This window comes from Grus americana, chromosome 2 (assembly GCF_028858705.1).
Source record: "Grus americana isolate bGruAme1 chromosome 2, bGruAme1.mat, whole genome shotgun sequence".
NCBI lineage: Eukaryota > Metazoa > Chordata > Aves > Gruiformes > Gruidae > Grus > Grus americana.
In genome coordinates this window covers 40,259,756-40,279,549 of record NC_072853.1, presented here as the reverse complement: position 1 = coordinate 40,279,549, position 19,794 = coordinate 40,259,756, and the positions used below count along the sequence as shown (strand labels likewise).

The window sequence follows — 19,794 nt, the reverse complement described above, 5'->3', positions numbered from 1 at the left end:
ACACTTTTTTAAAAGCTACTACTTTTTTCCTGACACTTAGCACACAAACTTCAACATCTTTGGCAAATTCAAATTTTTTTTTTATCTACAGAAACACTTCTATGCAATTTTAAATACAAATATCCATTCTCCTGGAAATTCAGCCCTCAAAATGTTATTCTACTCATTTTCCTGACATTACAGAAAAGTAGTATTCATGTAGGTCTTCATGTTTTTTTCCGAATATAAATTAAAAAATATAGATGTAATAACTTACTAAGGAACTGATGCTATCCATGAGTTCCAATGTTTTGGGGGTTTTTTGGGGGGGGGGGATTTTGTTGTTGTTGTTGTTGGTTTTGGGGTTTTTTTTGGCTTGGTTTGGGGCTAAAATTCAATGAAACTTGAATAAAAAGAAGTAAGACTTTGGACTGTACCTGTGTAATGTTCCACAGCATCTTCTAGCATTAGCTCAGAGTCACCTTAAATAAAGAATATTTAATATTTTATATTCCAATCAAATTTTCACACAACAGCTAAATAGCACAAGAGAAGTTAAAAACGTCACATATTTAGTTCAAGAATAACAGAATTCAACATACTGAGTTAATACTACAATGTTTTATTTTAAAGTGACAGCTGGATTGTAAAACATGACCAGGAGCTACACCATAAGTCACACAATATAGTAAGTTCATGCATATTTGTATTTAGGCTTGAAATTAGGAATACAAGTAGGTCTTTGACAATCCATTGATTAGATGGGAAGACTCCTGATGGAACAAGATATTAACGTAAGTTTTGGATTCATGGAGTGTTGTGTTCACGAATGTAATGGTAACACAGCTGCAAAAATCGGGCTTACTTGAAACTACCCAAAAAACTACTTGAAAATAAAACTGTGATGAAACAGTCAGTATGACAAATTACTTTGAAGCATGTTGAAAAAAGTATAAGTGATTATATTATAATCTGAAGTCATGAAAATTTACAAACCTGGAGCTTCTGGATCACTTACTGTCTTTTCCACATCCATATCATAGTCATATGAAACTGTAAATTAAATATGAAAAATAAATATTTTTGAAAATGAAATATTTTATATTTTTAATATTCAATTATTTTAACTTGCATCCATAATGTGTGTTGTCAATAGCTAAATGCAGCTCCTTAGTTGAAAACTGACAAATTAAAATCTTACAGACACTTGCAACTTGACACATGGCAATCTAATGGAAGGTGTTGGGCCACTCACTCTTCTAGTCCTGTTATATTCTCTGTATGAAAACTAGATCTATGAGATCCATTAGTCTCTATCAGAATTTTTTAATAGTTCTTCTAATATGAATAAAAAATGTAATCTTCCCCTATCCTCAAACTTTTAAAGTAGCTTCTTTACTAAAGTGCAGGAGGACCACTGGTGATGATCTACAGAAGACAAGACAAGAGCCAGAAATCAGACCTTTAGAAATATGTACATTACAGATTTAGAGCAATTTACTTTTTTTCATTGCCTAGCTAAATATGTGGATTATTTTCCTCTGTGACTACAATTCTTTGTGATATTGTTAATATATTCAGTATGATATATCAGACAACACATGGTACTGAAGGTAAAGCAACTATCCTTTTACTTTGGAAGCATCACAGTTCAGATTCTAAGTCAGTAACTGGAAAACAGTAATCTCCCAGAAAGATAGGAATAAGCAGATTTAGCTGTATTAAACACAAAAAATTATTTTTCTGTCATATTTGGCATCAAACAGGACTGTAAAGTCCAGAACTAACATTGAGTCAAAGATAAGTCTCGTCCAAACAGAAACTGATGTCTAAAGTAAATGGAAGAAGCTGCCTGTACTATAAACAAGCATTATTAGCATCCAGAAGAAAATACTTATCAGATAGCAGGGAAATTGTAATATCCACCTAATGTTTCTTCATAATGGGAAAGATGAACTAATGCCACTGTACGTGATATCAAGCACAATATGAGATTACTATAAGGTAATTAGATTAGTCCAGGTAAAATTTCAAAAAACTTTAAAGATGAATTAGGGTGTGCAGAAAGACAGTGCAAGGATAGTTGAGAATGAAGTACTTGGTGCTGACTCACTCTCCGATAATATAATCAGCCATAAAGAAACAAAGACTCCTGAAGGAAAGGTTACAAACTGGATGTTTCTGAAAGGTGGCAGGTTCCATGTAAGAACACGTTTCCGACTAATGCCAAGAATAATAGCCTAGAAGAATCTTAGCATTGTAGACTGTAAGAAGATAGTAATATAAGCAATAAATATCATTCTCACTTTCTTAGACTGTACAACCACAGATCTCTTGCCTATCCAGATGCCAATCATACACAACAGTCAGAAACACGCAGAAAAGTAAAAATGAAGTTTTTGCACCAATGAAAGCGAAGTTTCCATACCTATCTTCTGTTCTTTTTAAGAACCATTTGCAATAGCAGATATGATAAAGTCATCTCAAAGTAAAAACATCCAAGACAATCAAGAACAGTTGTTTGGAGGAAAAAAAGATTCAAATTATATATTCCTAAACCAGTCTAACGTTTTCTATTTTACTTTCTCATGTAGTTTGGTACACTTAGGCAGAAAACCAATATTATTGAGTTTGAAAAAACAAAGTTATACCTGGAGCTTCATATGGTTCAGGCTCTATTGCTCCAAGATCATCTGCCAAAAGATCAGCATCTGAGAAACAAACATGTATTTACAAATTTTTAAATATTTAAATCAATAAACCATACCGCAAACCCTAGAACAGAATATTATGTAAGAACAGAGTGAAATTTCTAAGCATAAATTCTAAGCAAGTTTCTTCTAATGCTAGCGAGATCGAAAGAATGAAATTTATAGTTTTATTCTTATATACAATGAAAATGTGTATATACACATAAACTCTATGCACATTTGCTCAAAAAAGATGACTCTCCACAGAAATTTCTGTGTAAATGTAAAAAAAGAAGAACATATGCACTTTGCCTTCTTAATAGTAATTTTAAAAATTTAAAAGTAACTGGAATTTGAATTTCTCCTCTATTGCCCTACTTTAATTCACACTGGATGAATAAAAAAGATCCAAAACCAAGGAGGTATAATAGACTCAGACTGAAAAGAATTACCTCAGTTGTGAAGAAAGACCCTCAGTGTACTTCTGGCAACCAAAACTTTTAGATGGCATCCATTACATGAGTTTTTCAAAAAGAGGTATTAAGATATATGTAACATTTTCAGTAGTGCAGACAAAAAGCATTCAGAAATATTTTTCCCTAAGTTGGATTTAGATCATATGATTCTGCTTTAATATTTTGATTACAAACAATTTTTATCATCCTGTCAATGTCCCAAGGCAGCACGGTATGAGCATTTTCTTTAGATGTTATGTTCTCAGCAGGACTTGCAATATAGTTCATGCATAACATTCTCAGAGAGCCACATTAGAAGGAGAATAAGTCTGCCTACAAAAGGCTGTGCTTATAAACTCTTAAAATTTAGTTTAATAAACTACAAAGTCCAGAAGCAGACTCCATACAGATATTATAGAAGTCGCGGGGGGAGATATGCATACCTGGAGCACAGATTAACTTGTTTGGTTGAAAGCCAATATAGCAATAACTAAACAATAATATATAGTTACCTGGATTCCAAAACACATGGTATTAAAATACGGCATTTTGATTTTAAAAAAATATATTTATTTGCTAAACAATACTTGCTGTGGTTGACATTTGCTAAGTCTCTACAGCAAGTAGAAATCACAAGTCAAGTTTTTCAGCCTGGAGAAGAGAAGGCTCCAGGGAGACCTTATAGCAGCCTTCCAGTACCTGAAGGGGCCTACAGGAAAGCTGGAGAGGGACTGTTTACAAGGGCATGGAGTGATAGGACAAGGGGTAATGGCTTTAAACTAAAGAGGGTAGATTTAGATTAGATGTTAGAAAGAAATTCTTTACTTGTGAGGGTGATGAGGCACTGGAACAGGTTGACCAGAGAATTTGTGTATGCCCCCTCCCTGGAAGTGTCCAAGGCCAGGCTGGATGGGGCTTTGGGCAACCTGGTCTAGTGGAGGGTGTCCCTGCCCATGGCAGGGGGGTTGGAACCAGATGATCTTCAAGGTCCCTTCTAACCCAAACCATGCTATGGTTCTGTGATTGTAATGAGACATATTTCCATTATGTGTGTTCTTATTTTTGGCAAAATTTAATTTTAAATATGTTTAGTCATTCAGATACCTTTCTGAACTGAGGCTGGTGTCTCATATGCTTCTGGCATTTCATTCTCTAATTCTCTCAGCAAGTCATCAGTTGTAGGAGCTTCCAATGTTTCTCCATGTATTTCTTCCTTAACTTGCCACTGGTCATTGATACTTTCAACTACATCTTCATGTCTCTCTCCTAATCAATAATACAGATTGTTAGAGAATACATACTCTTTGGTAAATTCTACTACCAGCAATATTCAGTCTGCAGCACACCGTTCATGTTTTTCAACTAGTCCCCCAAAGTGGGTGAGGACAAGTGACATGTCTGCACCTTCCAGCAGTATAAACCCAAACAAAGTATCTGCACTGACTTGCCAAGTGCCGTCTTTGCCCACAGTGAAAGCCATCTCTGTTTACCCATTCTTGCATTCTACGCATTATTTTGAGGATGCTTTTGTCAACTGACTGATATGAGCTACCGTTGCCAAACACGTCTGGTTAAGAGGCCACAGTTTCAGGATTTGGTGACTGAACTTTCTGAATTTTCTTGAAAATGACAAACTAGCTGATTAGAATGTTTTGTGCAGTACTTTAAGTGCACACCAAAACCAGACTCAGATTCGTCCAGCCTATGCAAGTATTTATGAATTCTTCAGTGATTTCTAAGTGTTAATGCATTACCAGGCTGGGAATGGAGAGCTTCATGAAGAACAGACTGAATTTCCTCTTCCAATTCTACGTCAGCGTACTTGTGCTCTAAAAGGATTATAAATTGCAGTGAAGGTAAGTGCAAAAGGCAAATTCTAAACATTAGCTCAAGGCTCACAGCTTTTAGTAGCCTCCATAAAGTTCCATAGAGATTGACTTAGTTAACGGCTGCAACTCACACAATTACAAAACCAATTTGTTTCTTCTTACTCTCTGGTATGGAAAGTATTGCATCAATCACATCAGATTCATTCTCAAGATGAATTGGAAGAATATATCTACAGTGCATTTTCTGCATGCATATTTTTCTCAGTGGCTGTAACGTTAATAACTTGAGATAACTATTCAAACCAAGAATTCTTTCCTACGTAATTATGTCACTAACACTTTCATCCATTACTTTCCTAAAATATAGGCAGCAGCACTAACGTCATATTTGACAGCAAAATGTCACTTGCAGAAGTAGGCTTTTGTTTGGCTTAATAAACAGGGAAAATAGATATTAACATTATAATAGATATTAACATTATCCTGGCAGTTCATAGCAGAATAAATCACAAACTGATTTCAGGGACAAGTGATTGTCATCTAACACACGAGCCCAGGACACAATAGGAATTTGTATGTAGTGTGGCCTTCATATAAATGTCCTGAAATTAACATTGAGAAACCCAACAGTGCAAAATCAAATCACAGCTGCATTTTTCAAATAAAGATCCACAATGGCACCAGTTATGGGGGAAAAAACCCAACAAAAACCAAAAACACAACACAAACCAAAAAAACCCTAACATCTTATCTTGATATATTTTATAAATGATAACTTAAGACAAGTAATACAACTCTTTTAAAACAAATTCTATATTCCATTTTACTGACCATACGCTCCATGTTTGTGGGTTATTGTGTTAGGTTCGCATAAACATCAAGTAGGATAAGCCTCTTCAAGGAACAGGAAAAAGATACGTACCCTCTGAATAACACTACAATGCAAATCACAGATCTGAAATCTGGCGTGTAAAAATTTTTTTCTTTAATTTCTCTTAAACATTTTAAATGCCCCATAGTATTAGTAAAATTTATTAGGTTTCAATGACTTTTTTCAACAGTAGAAGCTGTATTTATTGTATTTATGATACACTATTGGTTTTACTGAAAAAGTATTTGATTAATCTTATGAAATTGGTTGTTGGGTTTGGGTTTTTTTGTTTGTTGTTTTTTGTTTGGTTGGTTTTGTTTAAGGTGGAGAATCTGCTATTATTCTGACTGGGTATACTGTTGCATACGTATCAAAACCAGAAAGTTATTCTGATGTGATATGGTTCCAATGGTAACCATGAGAGCTGACAAGAGTGCCTTCCATATATTTACATGATAAACTTTTCATGGCCAGTGAGTTATATAAAGTTATCAAGAGTGATTCCCATTAAATAATCTTTAGTGGATAAGCAACACATAAAAATTGATGAAAGATTTATTTTTCTACCCAAAGAAATAACACAATGAGTTTGCATCCTAAGGAAACACAACTAGAATTCAAACGAGGCACCATGCCTTTTGTTTCAGCTACGGTTTACTAAAGGCCTTACCTGATTCGACATATGACTTCTCAGCAGGCTGGATGGTCTCCTCAGATTCTGGTGATGTTGGCTGTGCTGGGACAGATCTTTCTTTAAGGCCTGCATTTTTCAGTTATAAAGTTAACTTTTTGCTCTTTTTGCTCTGATTCAATTATACATTAATAAAGTTGTTTTAATTACATTAACTGATGTTAAACTCTCCAAAATGTATTCAATCACAATTACAGGGCTGTCCTGATATACAGTGATATATACAAAAACTAAAGTGTATTCGGATTGTAAACAACTGTATTTTGAAGACAAACATACAATGAGGGGGGAAAAAAGACACAGAAATTTAAGCAGTTGCCTTTATTTAAAAGTATCTGAACAAATGACTATGCTTATTCTCAACATCTATTCAGCATCCAGAAGAAAAAACAGACAGCAAGTTTTTTCCTCACTCTTTGTGTCTTTGGGCAAGAAGTGCTTCATATGATCAATTTTACAGGTTTTATGAAGAACTACTTTGAGGCTTATAACATGATGCTCAGAGTGAGAAGAGCTATTTTGAATTCATATGTTAAATCTTAGAAGATCTGATGAAGAGAACTGTAGTTTCTTCAAAATGAGGTAATCTCAATCTCCAGTTTCTTTTGACAACTAAATTACTACAGAAAAAGTATGACTGACAGAATTTCACCATTAAGATGCTTACTATCTATACCACAGAGTCTTTCTAGATCAAAACACAATGAAAAGAAAGCAACCAACAACAGCAATGATCAACACCATAGTAAGAGATAAAGGTAATTCATAGCCTTGAAAGGTTATGCCACATCTTAAGACACCACATCCTCAAGAAAGACTGTATCGGTATTAGCCTAATCCTCCTCTCAACTATCCTTTAAGAAGGATTCAAGCAAGACTTAAACAAGAGAGGTTCAGACTGGGTAGAAGAAAAAAAAAATTCTACACATACACACACCCCACCCAGGAGGAGAAACAAACCAATGGAAAAAGGCTACACAGAGTGGTTGTGCATTCCCATCCTTGGAGGTTTTAAAGATCACACTGGACAACAGCCACTGTAACCTGGTCATAGCTCTAAGATGACCCTGTTTTGAGCAGGATGTCAGAATAAGAATCTACTGAAGTCCCTTGCAAACAGAATTCTCCTACAATCCTATGTCATCTTTCCTAGGTTCGTATTTGAGTTCCAAGGCCAGTTAAGATAAAACTACATTCTTAAATAAACACACACGCATGCTGTCCAAAACAAACTAGTTTCTCAAGAGCTGTACACACAGAAATCAATAGAAAAATAATATTTAAGAAAGCAGAGGCTACACTGTGAGGAACGCGCCTGTCCTACTAGCAATCTTGTAAAAGTAACTTCAAGAGGAACAATGTAAGTATCATATTTCAAGCCAATAAAGTTGTAAAAATAATAATTACTAGGTTTCTACTGGAGTCAAACATATCTCAATACCAATAGGACTAGTATGCCTCAAAACAACTTTGCATGAATTACACTGATTTTATTATTTTATGCATCGTGAGAAAAACATATATTCATTCCATTACTCTGTATAAATAATGAGAATGGGAAAAACAGAATTAATCCTACTTACACATTTTTATATTACTTAAATTACATGAAGCTAAGTAGCTTGGCTATCTCTAAATTACTATAACTAGAGTTCACTACTAAGGAGTCAAGATCAGAAGGCAGAGCAAAAAAGTCAAATGTACACTTCATTTTTTGCCAATTTTCTTCTGCATCATAAAAACCCCCACTGAAATATTAAGAATTAAGACTTACATTCATCTTTTGCTGCAGTAATATTAATGGCTACAAGAATAAGAAGTTACTTCCTTCTACAGTCATCTTTAACTACATATGGAGATAAAACCAGCTACTTATATTAGCCACTGCCTCACACTTCAGATTCTGGAAGACAACCACTTGCTCTGCTTCGTGAAGAATAAGCGGATTCAAAGTATTTAAAACGATATTCAATATTTCACAGCCAACAAGTATTTGGGGCATGTAAAAGGAAAGAAAAGACTAGCAGTATTTCTTTGTTTTGCTCGCACATTTCTTAATTTTGCTTTTAAGCGTTTTATACACATCTATCATGGTTATCACAGATTCCGGTTCAATCCTGTTGAGTATGTAATAGTTTAAGTCATTTACTTGTTGCAAGATAATATTTTCGCTCATCTTTTTATAAAAATAAAGTTACATTCAGTTTTTACTTGTGTGGTGCACTTTTTTGAGCTTATGTGGTAACTTGCCATGTTAAGTTGAATGACAATAATATTTCACAGAGATACACAACAGCATAACAGACGTCTGGGGCAAAAATCTCATTTTATTGTTTGGCTATCTGTATAGCTTGGAGTGCTGCTCAAATAAAACATTCTTTGGAAAAAAAATAAAACCAAAACTTTTTTAGAACCAGATAAACTTTGGTCATAGACACAATATGTTAATCAAAAAGGCAACTGATTCCAAATTTCACTCCCAGACAGTTACAACTTCTGTTACATTAGGGGAGAAAATAAAAAGTGATATGCACTATACCACTGTGCCACCATTCTTGAGAAGTGATTTGAGGACTCCCCTATCAAATATACATCTTAATGCCTATCAGAGTAAAAATGAATAAACACATCTATCACCACCCAAACCTGAAAGAGAACGCTCATTATGTAAGTGCATTTTAGATCTTCGTTCTGTCAAGTTTTTTTGCTAAGCACTATACTGTTCATAACTGACATGTCTTTTCCCTCCTTCTTCACGCATATATAAAATATTTACAAAATAACTCGGTATATCATCTCTGTTAATTATCACAGCTAGAATCTTAAGCTACTGCACTGCTTTCCATGGCTTTCATTTGAACTATTTTTCTTAAGCTTCCTCTAAAAAAAAAGTAAAATTCTGGTTATATCTTATCCTATTATCACATCTTCTACCTCTAGGGATCAAAGTATCTTACAGAAATGTGTATGTGCTGTATCGAAAGTCCAAGATAAGTGTATTGACAATTATTATACAAAAAAAATTAAGTAAAACCACAAACAGAATCAACCTTCAGGACTTTAATCTTACACCACCACTCATGTGCATATGCTCATACTCAATTTCACTCCTTAGTTTTGTTTTCTTTAAAACAACATTGCAGTATTACAATAATAAATATTCAATTTTCATTAAAAATTTTGTTCTGAATCTTCTGTAATTTTATTGTGCAATTAATATTTCAACATACAAAGTGATACTATTTGTCTAGTAAAATTAGAAAATATTCCTTTTCCATATAAACTTGAACGCAAGTATAGATTCAATAACATACTGAAATATCTCTGAAGAAATGTTCTATAACTTTGTTTATTGTAATGACATTGCTGGATAAATGGTAATATATGTTTGCTGACAACACCAAGCTGCATGGCACAGTTGACGTGCTGGAGGGAAGGGATGCCATCCAGAGGGACCTTGACAGGCTGGAGAGGTGGGCCCGTGCGAACCTCATGAAGTTCAACAAGGCCAAGCGCAAGGTCCTGCACATTGATCAGGGCAATCCCAAGCACAACTACAGGCTGGATGGAGAATGGATTGAAAGCAGCCCTGAGGAGAAGGACTTGGGGGTTTTGGTTGATGAAAAGCTCAACATGACCTGGCAATGCATACCTGCAGCCCAGAAAGCCAACCGTATCCTGGGCTACATCAAAAGAAGCATGACCAGCAAGTCAAAGGAGGTGATACTGCCCATCTACCCTGCTCTCGTGAGACCCCACCTGGAGTACTGAATCCAGCTCTGGGGGCCCCAGAACAAGACAGACATGTGCAGAGAAGACAATCAGAGGGCTAGCGCACCTCTCCTATGAGGACAGGCTGAGAGAGTTGGGGTTGTTCAGCCTGGAGAAGAGAAGGCTCCAGGGAGACTTTATAGCAGCCTTCTAGTACCTGAAGGGGGCCTACAGGAAAGATGGAGATGGACTGTTTACAACAGCATCTAGTGACAGGACAAGGGGTAATGGGTTTAAGCTGAAGGAAGGTAGGTTTAGATTAGATATTAGGAAGCAATGCTTTACTGTGAGAGTGGCAAGACACTGGAGCAGGCTACCCAGAGAGGTTGTGGAGGTCCCATCCCTGGAAGTGTTTAAGACCAGGTTGGATGGGGCTTTGAGCAACCTGGTCTGGTGGAGGGTGTCCCTGCCCATGGCAGGGGGGTTGGAACTAGATGATCTTTAAGGTCCCTTCCAACCCAGGCTATTCTAGGATATGGTTTTATGATAAATCATTCCTTGGTGCTAAAAATACAGAAGATGTAACAGCAAACTAACACAGGAGCTTGCTTACATACTATCACATACTTGAAAAGTGTTGTTTGAAGAAAATAATAGTTGCAAAAATACATAAACTGTTCTCTAAAAGTTCAACCAGAATATAGTAGTAGCAGCAGCATACCACTTCTTAAAACGTGACTGGAATCCAACAATACCCATCAATGGTGAAATAGGTGGCCTAATTTTCAGAAGTATTCATTGCCAGAAGCTTGGAAAACTTGGATAAAAATCAGTACACAGTAAACTGAAAAGTGAACAACTAATCACGTTTTCAGAAGGTAGCACAGAAAGACAGACAGACAAGCAGAACATTGTCACAGGATCAATAAAACAAAAGAATTGTAACACTTTGGTTGAGTATACACTGAAGTCTCAAATAAACGCAACACTAACAGCAGTTTGCGTATTTGTGTATAAAATAGTTTTCTCTGTCTACTTAGGGAAAAAAGTTTAGCAGAGAATAATTTACATTTATTTGCTAAGTTCCTATGACAATATGTTCCATTAATGCTCCTCTTCGTTGTTTTTGTTTTGAAACTCACAGAAATATTTTCTTGTGAGTTTCCACTATATGTCCAGATAATAGTCTTAATATTGCTTTCAAACTTGTATTTGATATACAACATTACACTTTCATTCCAACATCAAGAAAATAGCTTTTTAGTACAAGGAAACAAAAAGAGGAAAAAAAATCCCACCAGATTTAGAGTATACTTGAAGTAATTGGCATCAATTTGACACTTCTGTTTTCAATGCACATTGTTAGCCAGGCATATTAACATATGTATATAGTTGACTTTCACAGCAGACATTTTTGCTTTGTGTTTACAATGCCAGTACACACTTAACAGTTTTCAAAAATTATCATATAGAGCCTTTGTTCACACTTATTTCCAGAAAACATTGTCATTGCCATATGTACCATATTTATACAAATATGCTGATTTTCTCATTCTTGAGGTCCGTTCCTCATTAGCACAATGGGAACTCTGTTTATTTCTTTTCTTTCTTGTCTTCCTTGGATGGGTTTTTAACTATCTTTTTTATTTCTTTGTCTTTTCCCCCCTGAATGGTACCATCCTTTTCACTGGCTGATTTTTTGGTAGTCTCCTTGGATTTTACATTTTTGTCTAAGCCTTTTTCCTTTTCCTTCTCCTTTCCTCTGTCTCTTTTAGCCTTATCAGAATCTTTCTTTAATTTATTCATATCAACAGCTTTCTTGTCCTTTCGATCAGTAGTATCTTTTCCTTTCCTGGCTTTCTTTTTTTCTTCCTCATCTTTGATTTCCTCCTTCTTGGATTCCTGCTTCTCCTTTGATTTCTTGAGCGGTTCTTTAATCACTTCTTTTACTTTTTAGTTTTTCATTTAAAAAAGAGGAAATGTTCAATAAGAGAACCATTCTTAGATCTGAAAACATCTTATGAGCAACTATCTAAAAGCTTTGATCAAATTCTTACTTAATGTTTGTTAGATGACAATTTAAACTTGTATAACTAACTATTTAAGCTTTAAGCCATTTAAACAAATTAGTTTTGACTTTTAGCAATATCTCACACCATGCAGCCAGCCAATAACCTTAGCTTACTGCAACTGCATCTGAATGAAGCATTAATCTAGTGAAAACCATGCCTCTATTATCTGTTAGCTAGCTGCTGCAGAATACTAAAAAGTTTTGTATGTGAACATGAAAATCAGAGTAAATTTTGCATCTTTGACAACAGTATGACCATTGTAGGATCTAGAAATATCAAGAGCATCACCTAACAGATTTTTTTCACAATTTTCTCAACTTCCTAAAACTACAAATGACAGTGTTATAACAACATAAATGTATACTACAACATTTTAATGACATTGTCACCTTAGATTAGGCCAAGACTTAAAAATGTATCTTAAGTATATATTTTACAAAAATAAGAAATAAATACATGATAATTAAGAAGAAACAGCATCGTCCTGGTGTATTAAGTCAACTCCAAAAAAGTTAACTTGGTTTGACCATTCATTTGACTTGATTCAGTAAAATCAAAGTAACAATTGTAAATTAATTCTTACATCTTTGCTCTTCCATATGTAGTGTTACTAGCAATACTTTTTGGTTTGTTTTACTTTTGGAGTGGTACTTCTTGTGCTTATTTTCTCTATTTCAATTTGCATTTGGCTGTGACATAGCACCTAGATAATATATCAGAAGAACAATCAGAATAACGTCCTTGAAATTCAAATATTCTGTATTTACTTCCACTTTGCCCACAGTTTCAAAAAACGTTATCAATACCAGCAGCATTCTCCAGATCAAGGAATTTTCAACTCCACAAAATTTAGAATTTTTTCCATTAAATCTCTGTATGCAGTATTTTTATTTAATTTTAAAATTAGTGTTCCCACATTATTAACAAAGCAATAAAGATTTTATATATAAAATACAACAGCTCTATTTTTATTCAGACTTTTGAGAGAAACTGCAGTCTGTTGAAGTAAAAAGCAGGCAAGTGACAACATTTCTCTAGTGACATCTGCCTCTAACTGCTGTGTAACATTTCTGCAAGTGAACAATCACACAGCTCACTCCAAAAGGAATAACATCATGGTTCCTTCCAACTTTTTTTTTTTTTTGCATAAAACGTTTGAAATATATCATACCATTTCTTCATTTTCATATCAAACATTGAAAAATAATCCAAAACTTGGGAATGAATTGTTAAATGACATTTATTACATTCTTGGAAACACACAATTTGCAACCAAGTCATACCAAGCACAAGGTGGAACAAATGCTAAAAATTTCAACTTGCATGCAAGATGCTAAGACAAGTCACATTCATATGAGCATGAAAGCTTCCCTCAGCAAATATACTTTTTTCCTAATGAGACTTTGTATTACAAACAGCGTGCATTTTTCACATACTGCTAGAAAAAACAGTTTAAAGTCTAAGTGTCTTTAATGCAACAGAGACTGTTCTTTATACAGCACCATGCTATGTGGAGATAACTGAGCACATCTAAAAAGTTAAGCACCTGAAGTATGTCTGGTAGTTTGGTGTTTTGCTTAGCCTAATTAGCTTTTTCAGTCTCTCTGTCGCACTGAACACATTTAGACTCTTATGTCCTGTTCATACAGCAATGTAATTACGAATAAATGTATGGTAAAAATTGGTTGCAAGCTATCCCACTTCAAGCTTTTGGAAAATGTATGAATATCATCACTGCAATCAATCCTGCAAATAATTTTATAGAGGAAGTTTTGAACTTTACCTGTATTTCTCCTCCCATAAGAAAGAAATAGATGAAACTGTTTAAATACAGACTTAAGCAGAAATTAAGGTGCTGAAGTCCAATGACAATCTAGTAATAGTATCAAGAATTCACCTAAGATAACTAAAGGAGGATTTCATACAGAGCAAAAGCTGCATATACATCAGAACTGTTTTTTAAACATGCAGAATATGAAGTTACCATAAAATACTTATAATCCAAACAAGACAATTTTTGTAAAAAATATTTGCACAAACAAAATATAATCTCTAGTTAGGAAAGCACTCACGTTACCATCCATTAAATTACAATCGGTAGTAAAAAAACCCCACAACTTACTGAAAAATGGGGAAGACAGTTTACTGCACCATTAGACAACACTTAGCCAACATAGCTAGTATTAGTGAACATTATTATAACCTGCAATCTGTATTTGCAATGCGCATGCATTTCAGACATCATTATCTGCATTAAGTTCCACAAGAAAAAGAACGTTGGAAATACCTTTGACTTTAGTTTTTTTCTTGGCTACCCCTCCTGGCTCCTCACCTGATTTGTTGCAAAATGGAAATAGGTTATGAACATATCTGTGATGTTCAACAAACATGACATAAAATTTGCCCATCTGCCATGCCATGTAAAAAGTTATCTTTACATAGCACGCTGTAACGCAATGGAGAGATACCAAATGTTAACTCATTAAGAATAAAGCATCTTCAGCAACAAGACCACCACAAGTATTGAGATGGAAGACTAATTAATCCAAGAGAAGTACTACATTACCAGACACTCACTACTTGAGATGCTTCTTAACTTCTTAGAGCTAGGTCAGTTCTCTCCAGACAGTGTGATGCCATATAATTATGACCAATATCCCAGCTGATTTCTCTGCTAGGTATTGTGCCAGTTCCCTCTCAAACCCATTAACTTATATTTCTATGCCACTTTATAAATATTTGATAAACATACTAACTCAAAAGATCTTCAAGCACCTATGTATTGTAAATTATATAAATTGAACATTTTCTTACAATGAATTACAATCTGTTTCTTTATCTAATGGAAAATATGTGGTTTAGCAAAGGTACTGTTCATATTGCAAAAAAGCAGTTGCCATTTCATTTCAGTTAAATTACTTACTGCTTTACTTAAGACTATTAAGACTTTTATTAAAAAAACCCAAACCCTTACACTCCAAAGTCAGGTGCTGCCCTCTTTCCCCATTGTATCTAACAGAAATTGAGGTCATTCAGCATCTTGATTGTGCTTAGTTCTATAAGAGGCAGGAAGGCAAAAACCTTCCCCAAAATGCAAATAATAATTAGCCTCATCTTTCTAATATCATAAAAAGAGATTGGATTATCGCCGTTATGCTGCTGTGGATTAAGACCTAAACTTCATAAACACAACTACCTTAACCACAAAAATCATGTGCATTGTTACCCAAAAACCAACCTGAAGGTTAAGAAAAGTTAGGGCAAATATATTTTTAAAACTCATACATAATCTTATTAAACTAGAAGAGATATTCCCATGTGTCAATATTAGGCTTCTCATTCAGACATATAAAGCTTATGCCTACATTGGACATTTGAACATCAAGCTTCAGTTTTGAGAGAACAATTAATAACTACCCAAACTGCATCAATATACCTCAACATTCATTCTTTAAAAACAAAAAACAAACCCCCCATAATCTAGACTAAAAAAAAAAAAAAAAAAATCACAAATTTCAAGAATGTAGCCATTAAAGTAATTGTAATCAACTTGCATCTAACTCCTATTTTACATGTTTTCAAAGTATTATTGACATTTTTAGGAATTGTGGGGCATAATGTGTTAGCCAGGTAAAAATACAATTTTTATATCATTTTCCTTACAAACTCATACCTGGGATATGAAAGTCTTTTTAAGCTCCTCCCTCACAGATTACCATCATTGCTGAAGTCCGAAGTTCTGCCTTCACTAAAGTAATTATTCAATCTTATTACTTCTAAGCAGTGTGTGGAACAATAAGGAAACAATTTTCTCATATAAAAGGAAGAATAGACTCCAACTTTGTTATAGTACAGCATCAATGAACATATAAATAATAAAAGGTACTCCGGAAAGCTGCACAAAACCATATTTAAATTTCCAGCTCCTCCCCTCTTTTCATAGTAAAATTAAATGTTACTGGATATTTTAAGAAAAAGCTGTTAAAAGCATGTCTTGAGAGGTAAACCAGAAAATCTTACAAAGACCTGTATACACAAAATTATCATACAGATATGTGAAATTATTTTAAAATAAAAGTACATGCACTACACTGAAAGATTACAAAATACCTTGTTCACTGATTATTGATATTTCACTTGTTAAATATTCAGGCAAGCAGTAATTTGTTTCAATCTGCTTTCGTACAATGAAGAGTGTTAAGATTCTGAGCAAATTATCAATGCATGACATAATTCCATAAATCATGTATAGTTTAACTTATTACGAATAGACCCACTTACAGGAAAAGTATATAGAATAATATATTTCAAAATCTTAGTATTATGTAATGATCACAACACAGAAATCCTGCTGCATCTTGAGTTCCACCTGGACTGGGTCCCTACAATCACTACAGCATAGGGAAGTCTCATTTGTGAGCCCCAAAAAAGCTGAAGCAAGACCCGAGTGCAAAACACTTCGCTTCTCCAAGACAGCAATGTCCTGGGGCATGTGATAAAAATCTAAGTAAACTCATTGGCAAAGACTTACACTCTTATAGCCTTAAAGCACACAAACCAGTATTCAGAATTTTAGGAATCATGTAACTGAACTTGTGGACTCTTATTCTAAGTTCCAATTCAAGTGAATTTACATTTTTTTCGAGCTAGTTTAAGTTCCTTTTTTTGACTCAGTCCTTCATTATAAATGTCCAAATATAATGTACAAAAAGAAATATACATTTTATAACCACACCTGGTTATAATAATGTCAAAAATGGCTACTATTGGAGTGAGTGAATTAAAAAGTAGACTTCAATGTTAACATAGCTGGATAGGTTTCCAATATTTTCCAAAGAACTGATTTAAACAGCCATACTAAAAATCAAAAGTGGTTATTTTTATGTAATGCTTAATGGTAGATAAATTAGTATCTTAACTGATTCTTTAAAACTTAGAATGTTACAAAGCATTGCAATTCTGCAACAAAATCCAGCCATTTCCACTATTTTTCCTCACAAAAACCCTCAAGAGCAACCTCCATGAAAAGAACTCCCAAGTGAGAGCACAGCTTTAGAATTTCAACATCAAAAGAAAAATATATGAATACTATTTTTATTCAGAAAGATAAGGACTGCAAAACAAAATTAATAGATAACACAAAGCACTCAGTCTTTTTGAGCAGTTTCACAGGTGTTGACAGATAACATACTCATATTTAACAATATATTGAGAAACCTGAAGTTTATTCTTGCATATGTAAATTTTATATTATTTAATACTACTGAAAACTTTAATAACCTTGCTATACAAAAGGCTTTGCCACATGAAAAAATTCCTATTAATCAATTTACCACAACATCTACCACCACAAAGGTTTTTAACTTGCAGCACCGTGCAACAAATATAAGCTAATCAAGGTGGCTTATCCACTTACATGTGAAAAAGGAAGAGGCTACGTCACATTTACCATAGAAAGCATACTGTCAAGGTTAGCTCTAAGCAGCTGACAGACAGAACTTGCCACCCTCCTGCAACTTGTGCAAAGCCTGGGTAACAGAACAGAAAGTGTCAAGCTTTAAACATTAGGGCTTGTGTTGAGACTTTTGCCTTAATTCATGAGGTCTCATCAAAAACCTCCTTCACCACACAGAAAATTAGCAAAAGATGTGAAAATTGCAAAATTAAAAAAAGGAAATACAAATCCGTAAGCCAAAACAGTTATCAACCTTTTTTTCCTCTCCTTTCTGTTTTCCTTCTCCAGAACTGTAAGTTAGAAAAGGCTACCATTGTTTGCATATGCACCTGCACATAATTACTACTATTGGTTTGCATTTATAATAAACTACATTGGATACACAAGGGCTTCTGCTAAACAAAATAGCTCACTCACAGAAGGCTAGCACCCACTTATCTTAAACTGAACTCATTACCTGTATGCAGATTGCTGGGCATACCAAAGCCTGTAACTCTCCCAAATGCAAGAGAGCTTCTTTAATTCATACAGCTAGCATAAAAAAATTAAAATACCCTCAATACATTCTCAGTAAGTTGCTTTAATATCTCTTGCTTATTTAATCACTTATTTAATTCTAAAATTAGAAGAAAAATTCAAATCGGCCACACGGGGCCAAAAGCATTTTCTTTTCTGAGGTCACAGATGCGTATATTGCATCCTGTATGAGAACATATAAGAAACCAACAAGCAAGTCTTGTCTTTATCAGCCTCATCTTGAGGAATCCATCCTAACTGACTATAAAACAGATAGCATTTAATGTATTTCATGCTGCTGTGCCATCATTATGACAGCTGCTTAACTGATGGCAACCAAATAGGGAAAATAGGATTCATCTGCCCAAAATGACTGAACTGCACACAACAGCTTTCCTCAGCTCTCAAACACTAATCAAATCATGTTTACAACATAGGTTGCTCCCTTCCTGCATCTGACCGTGAAATGAAACAAAACAAAATCCCTCCTAATGCTTCAATGCATTCTTCTTCTACCCCTCCATCCAACTATAACCTAGATGAGTAACTGTCGTAAAAACTCAACTTCTCCTAAAGCCAGTCAATGAAGACTAACTAATAATGCAAAATTACCATACAATAAAAACCACAGGTGGTTACGTCTTCTTTGCTGACCTTGAAACTAATTTTGAGAGTGAAAGACTGAACACGCTCTCAAAAAAGCTCATTTTTTGAGGAAAAGAAAGAGTACTGGCAAAAAGTTGTTACAATAAAGATTTCAACAGATAAGCAAACAGTTTTCTGTTCATTCTATTCAAATCTAAGTTATACTATATATTATGTGCATTGTGATTCCTCTTCCCTCCCCATATAAAACAGTGTCTTACTTTCAAATTAAATATTGTTGAAGATGGTCACAGAAATCTGGGGTTCAAACCTTCCATATATTCTCAGTCATTTCAGATACATGGGTACTAAGTTCTTCCCCCTCCCTACAATTTCTTTACATTAGTATCACAACAAAGCAAGCAAGAGCTTATGTTACAAAGGTTAATGCAGTATTTTGTTTGAAGGTCGTAAACTTCTGCTGAAGACTGGCAGTTAAAATATCAAACATTTACCAACATGAGAAAATGCCAAAGCAAAACATCCCACATATTTCTAAAAGTGCTGGCCAAACTGTAAGACTACAACTTTAGTCACAGACATCTACTTCAGGAGCTCTGTAAAATTTAATATAAGTGACCTGTAAGGAATATGAAGGTAGCTAAGGAAAGCTCTGTGTCCAATTTCATATAAAATCACTAAGTTTTCATTCTTTACTAGCTACAAAGTGTAGCAAGTTCCTACCACTTAAATAACATATTTTTCCTAATTAAAAACATTGTATGCTACTAATTTGCTCCTATTTCAAATTCTCAAACCAAAAACTGTAGGTAGAAAGCAGCTTTGCCTTCTAAAATAATTATTCTAAAATAACATCAGAAGGGAAAGCTGGTACAGCTTTCTACCTACAGTTTAAAACCACTGTAAAGGTTGTCTGGAC

The 19,794-nt window shown here is 34.5% G+C and overlaps 1 protein-coding gene across 14 annotated transcripts in view; it reads right to left on the bottom strand.

Annotated features, from left to right (window-relative positions):
* ASPH (aspartate beta-hydroxylase) overlaps positions 1–19,794 on the bottom strand; it is a 116,978-nt gene that overhangs the window by 68,209 nt on the left and 28,975 nt on the right. For 8 of the 14 annotated variants that reach the window (XM_054818629.1, XM_054818639.1, XM_054818638.1 and 5 more), the window contains 7 exons: positions 14,586–14,630; positions 6,495–6,584; positions 4,879–4,953; positions 4,229–4,390; positions 2,631–2,690; positions 976–1,032; positions 417–461 (listed from right to left, as the gene is read on the bottom strand). In XM_054818629.1, coding sequence (XP_054674604.1) covers positions 417–461; positions 976–1,032; positions 2,631–2,690; positions 4,229–4,390; positions 4,879–4,953; positions 6,495–6,584; positions 14,586–14,630 — 534 coding nt within the window. The remainder of the gene's footprint in view (positions 1–416; positions 462–975; positions 1,033–2,630; positions 2,691–4,228; positions 4,391–4,878; positions 4,954–6,494; positions 6,585–14,585; positions 14,631–19,794) is intronic. The other 6 variants (XM_054818634.1, XM_054818630.1, XM_054818635.1 and 3 more) reach the window with 1 other exon arrangement.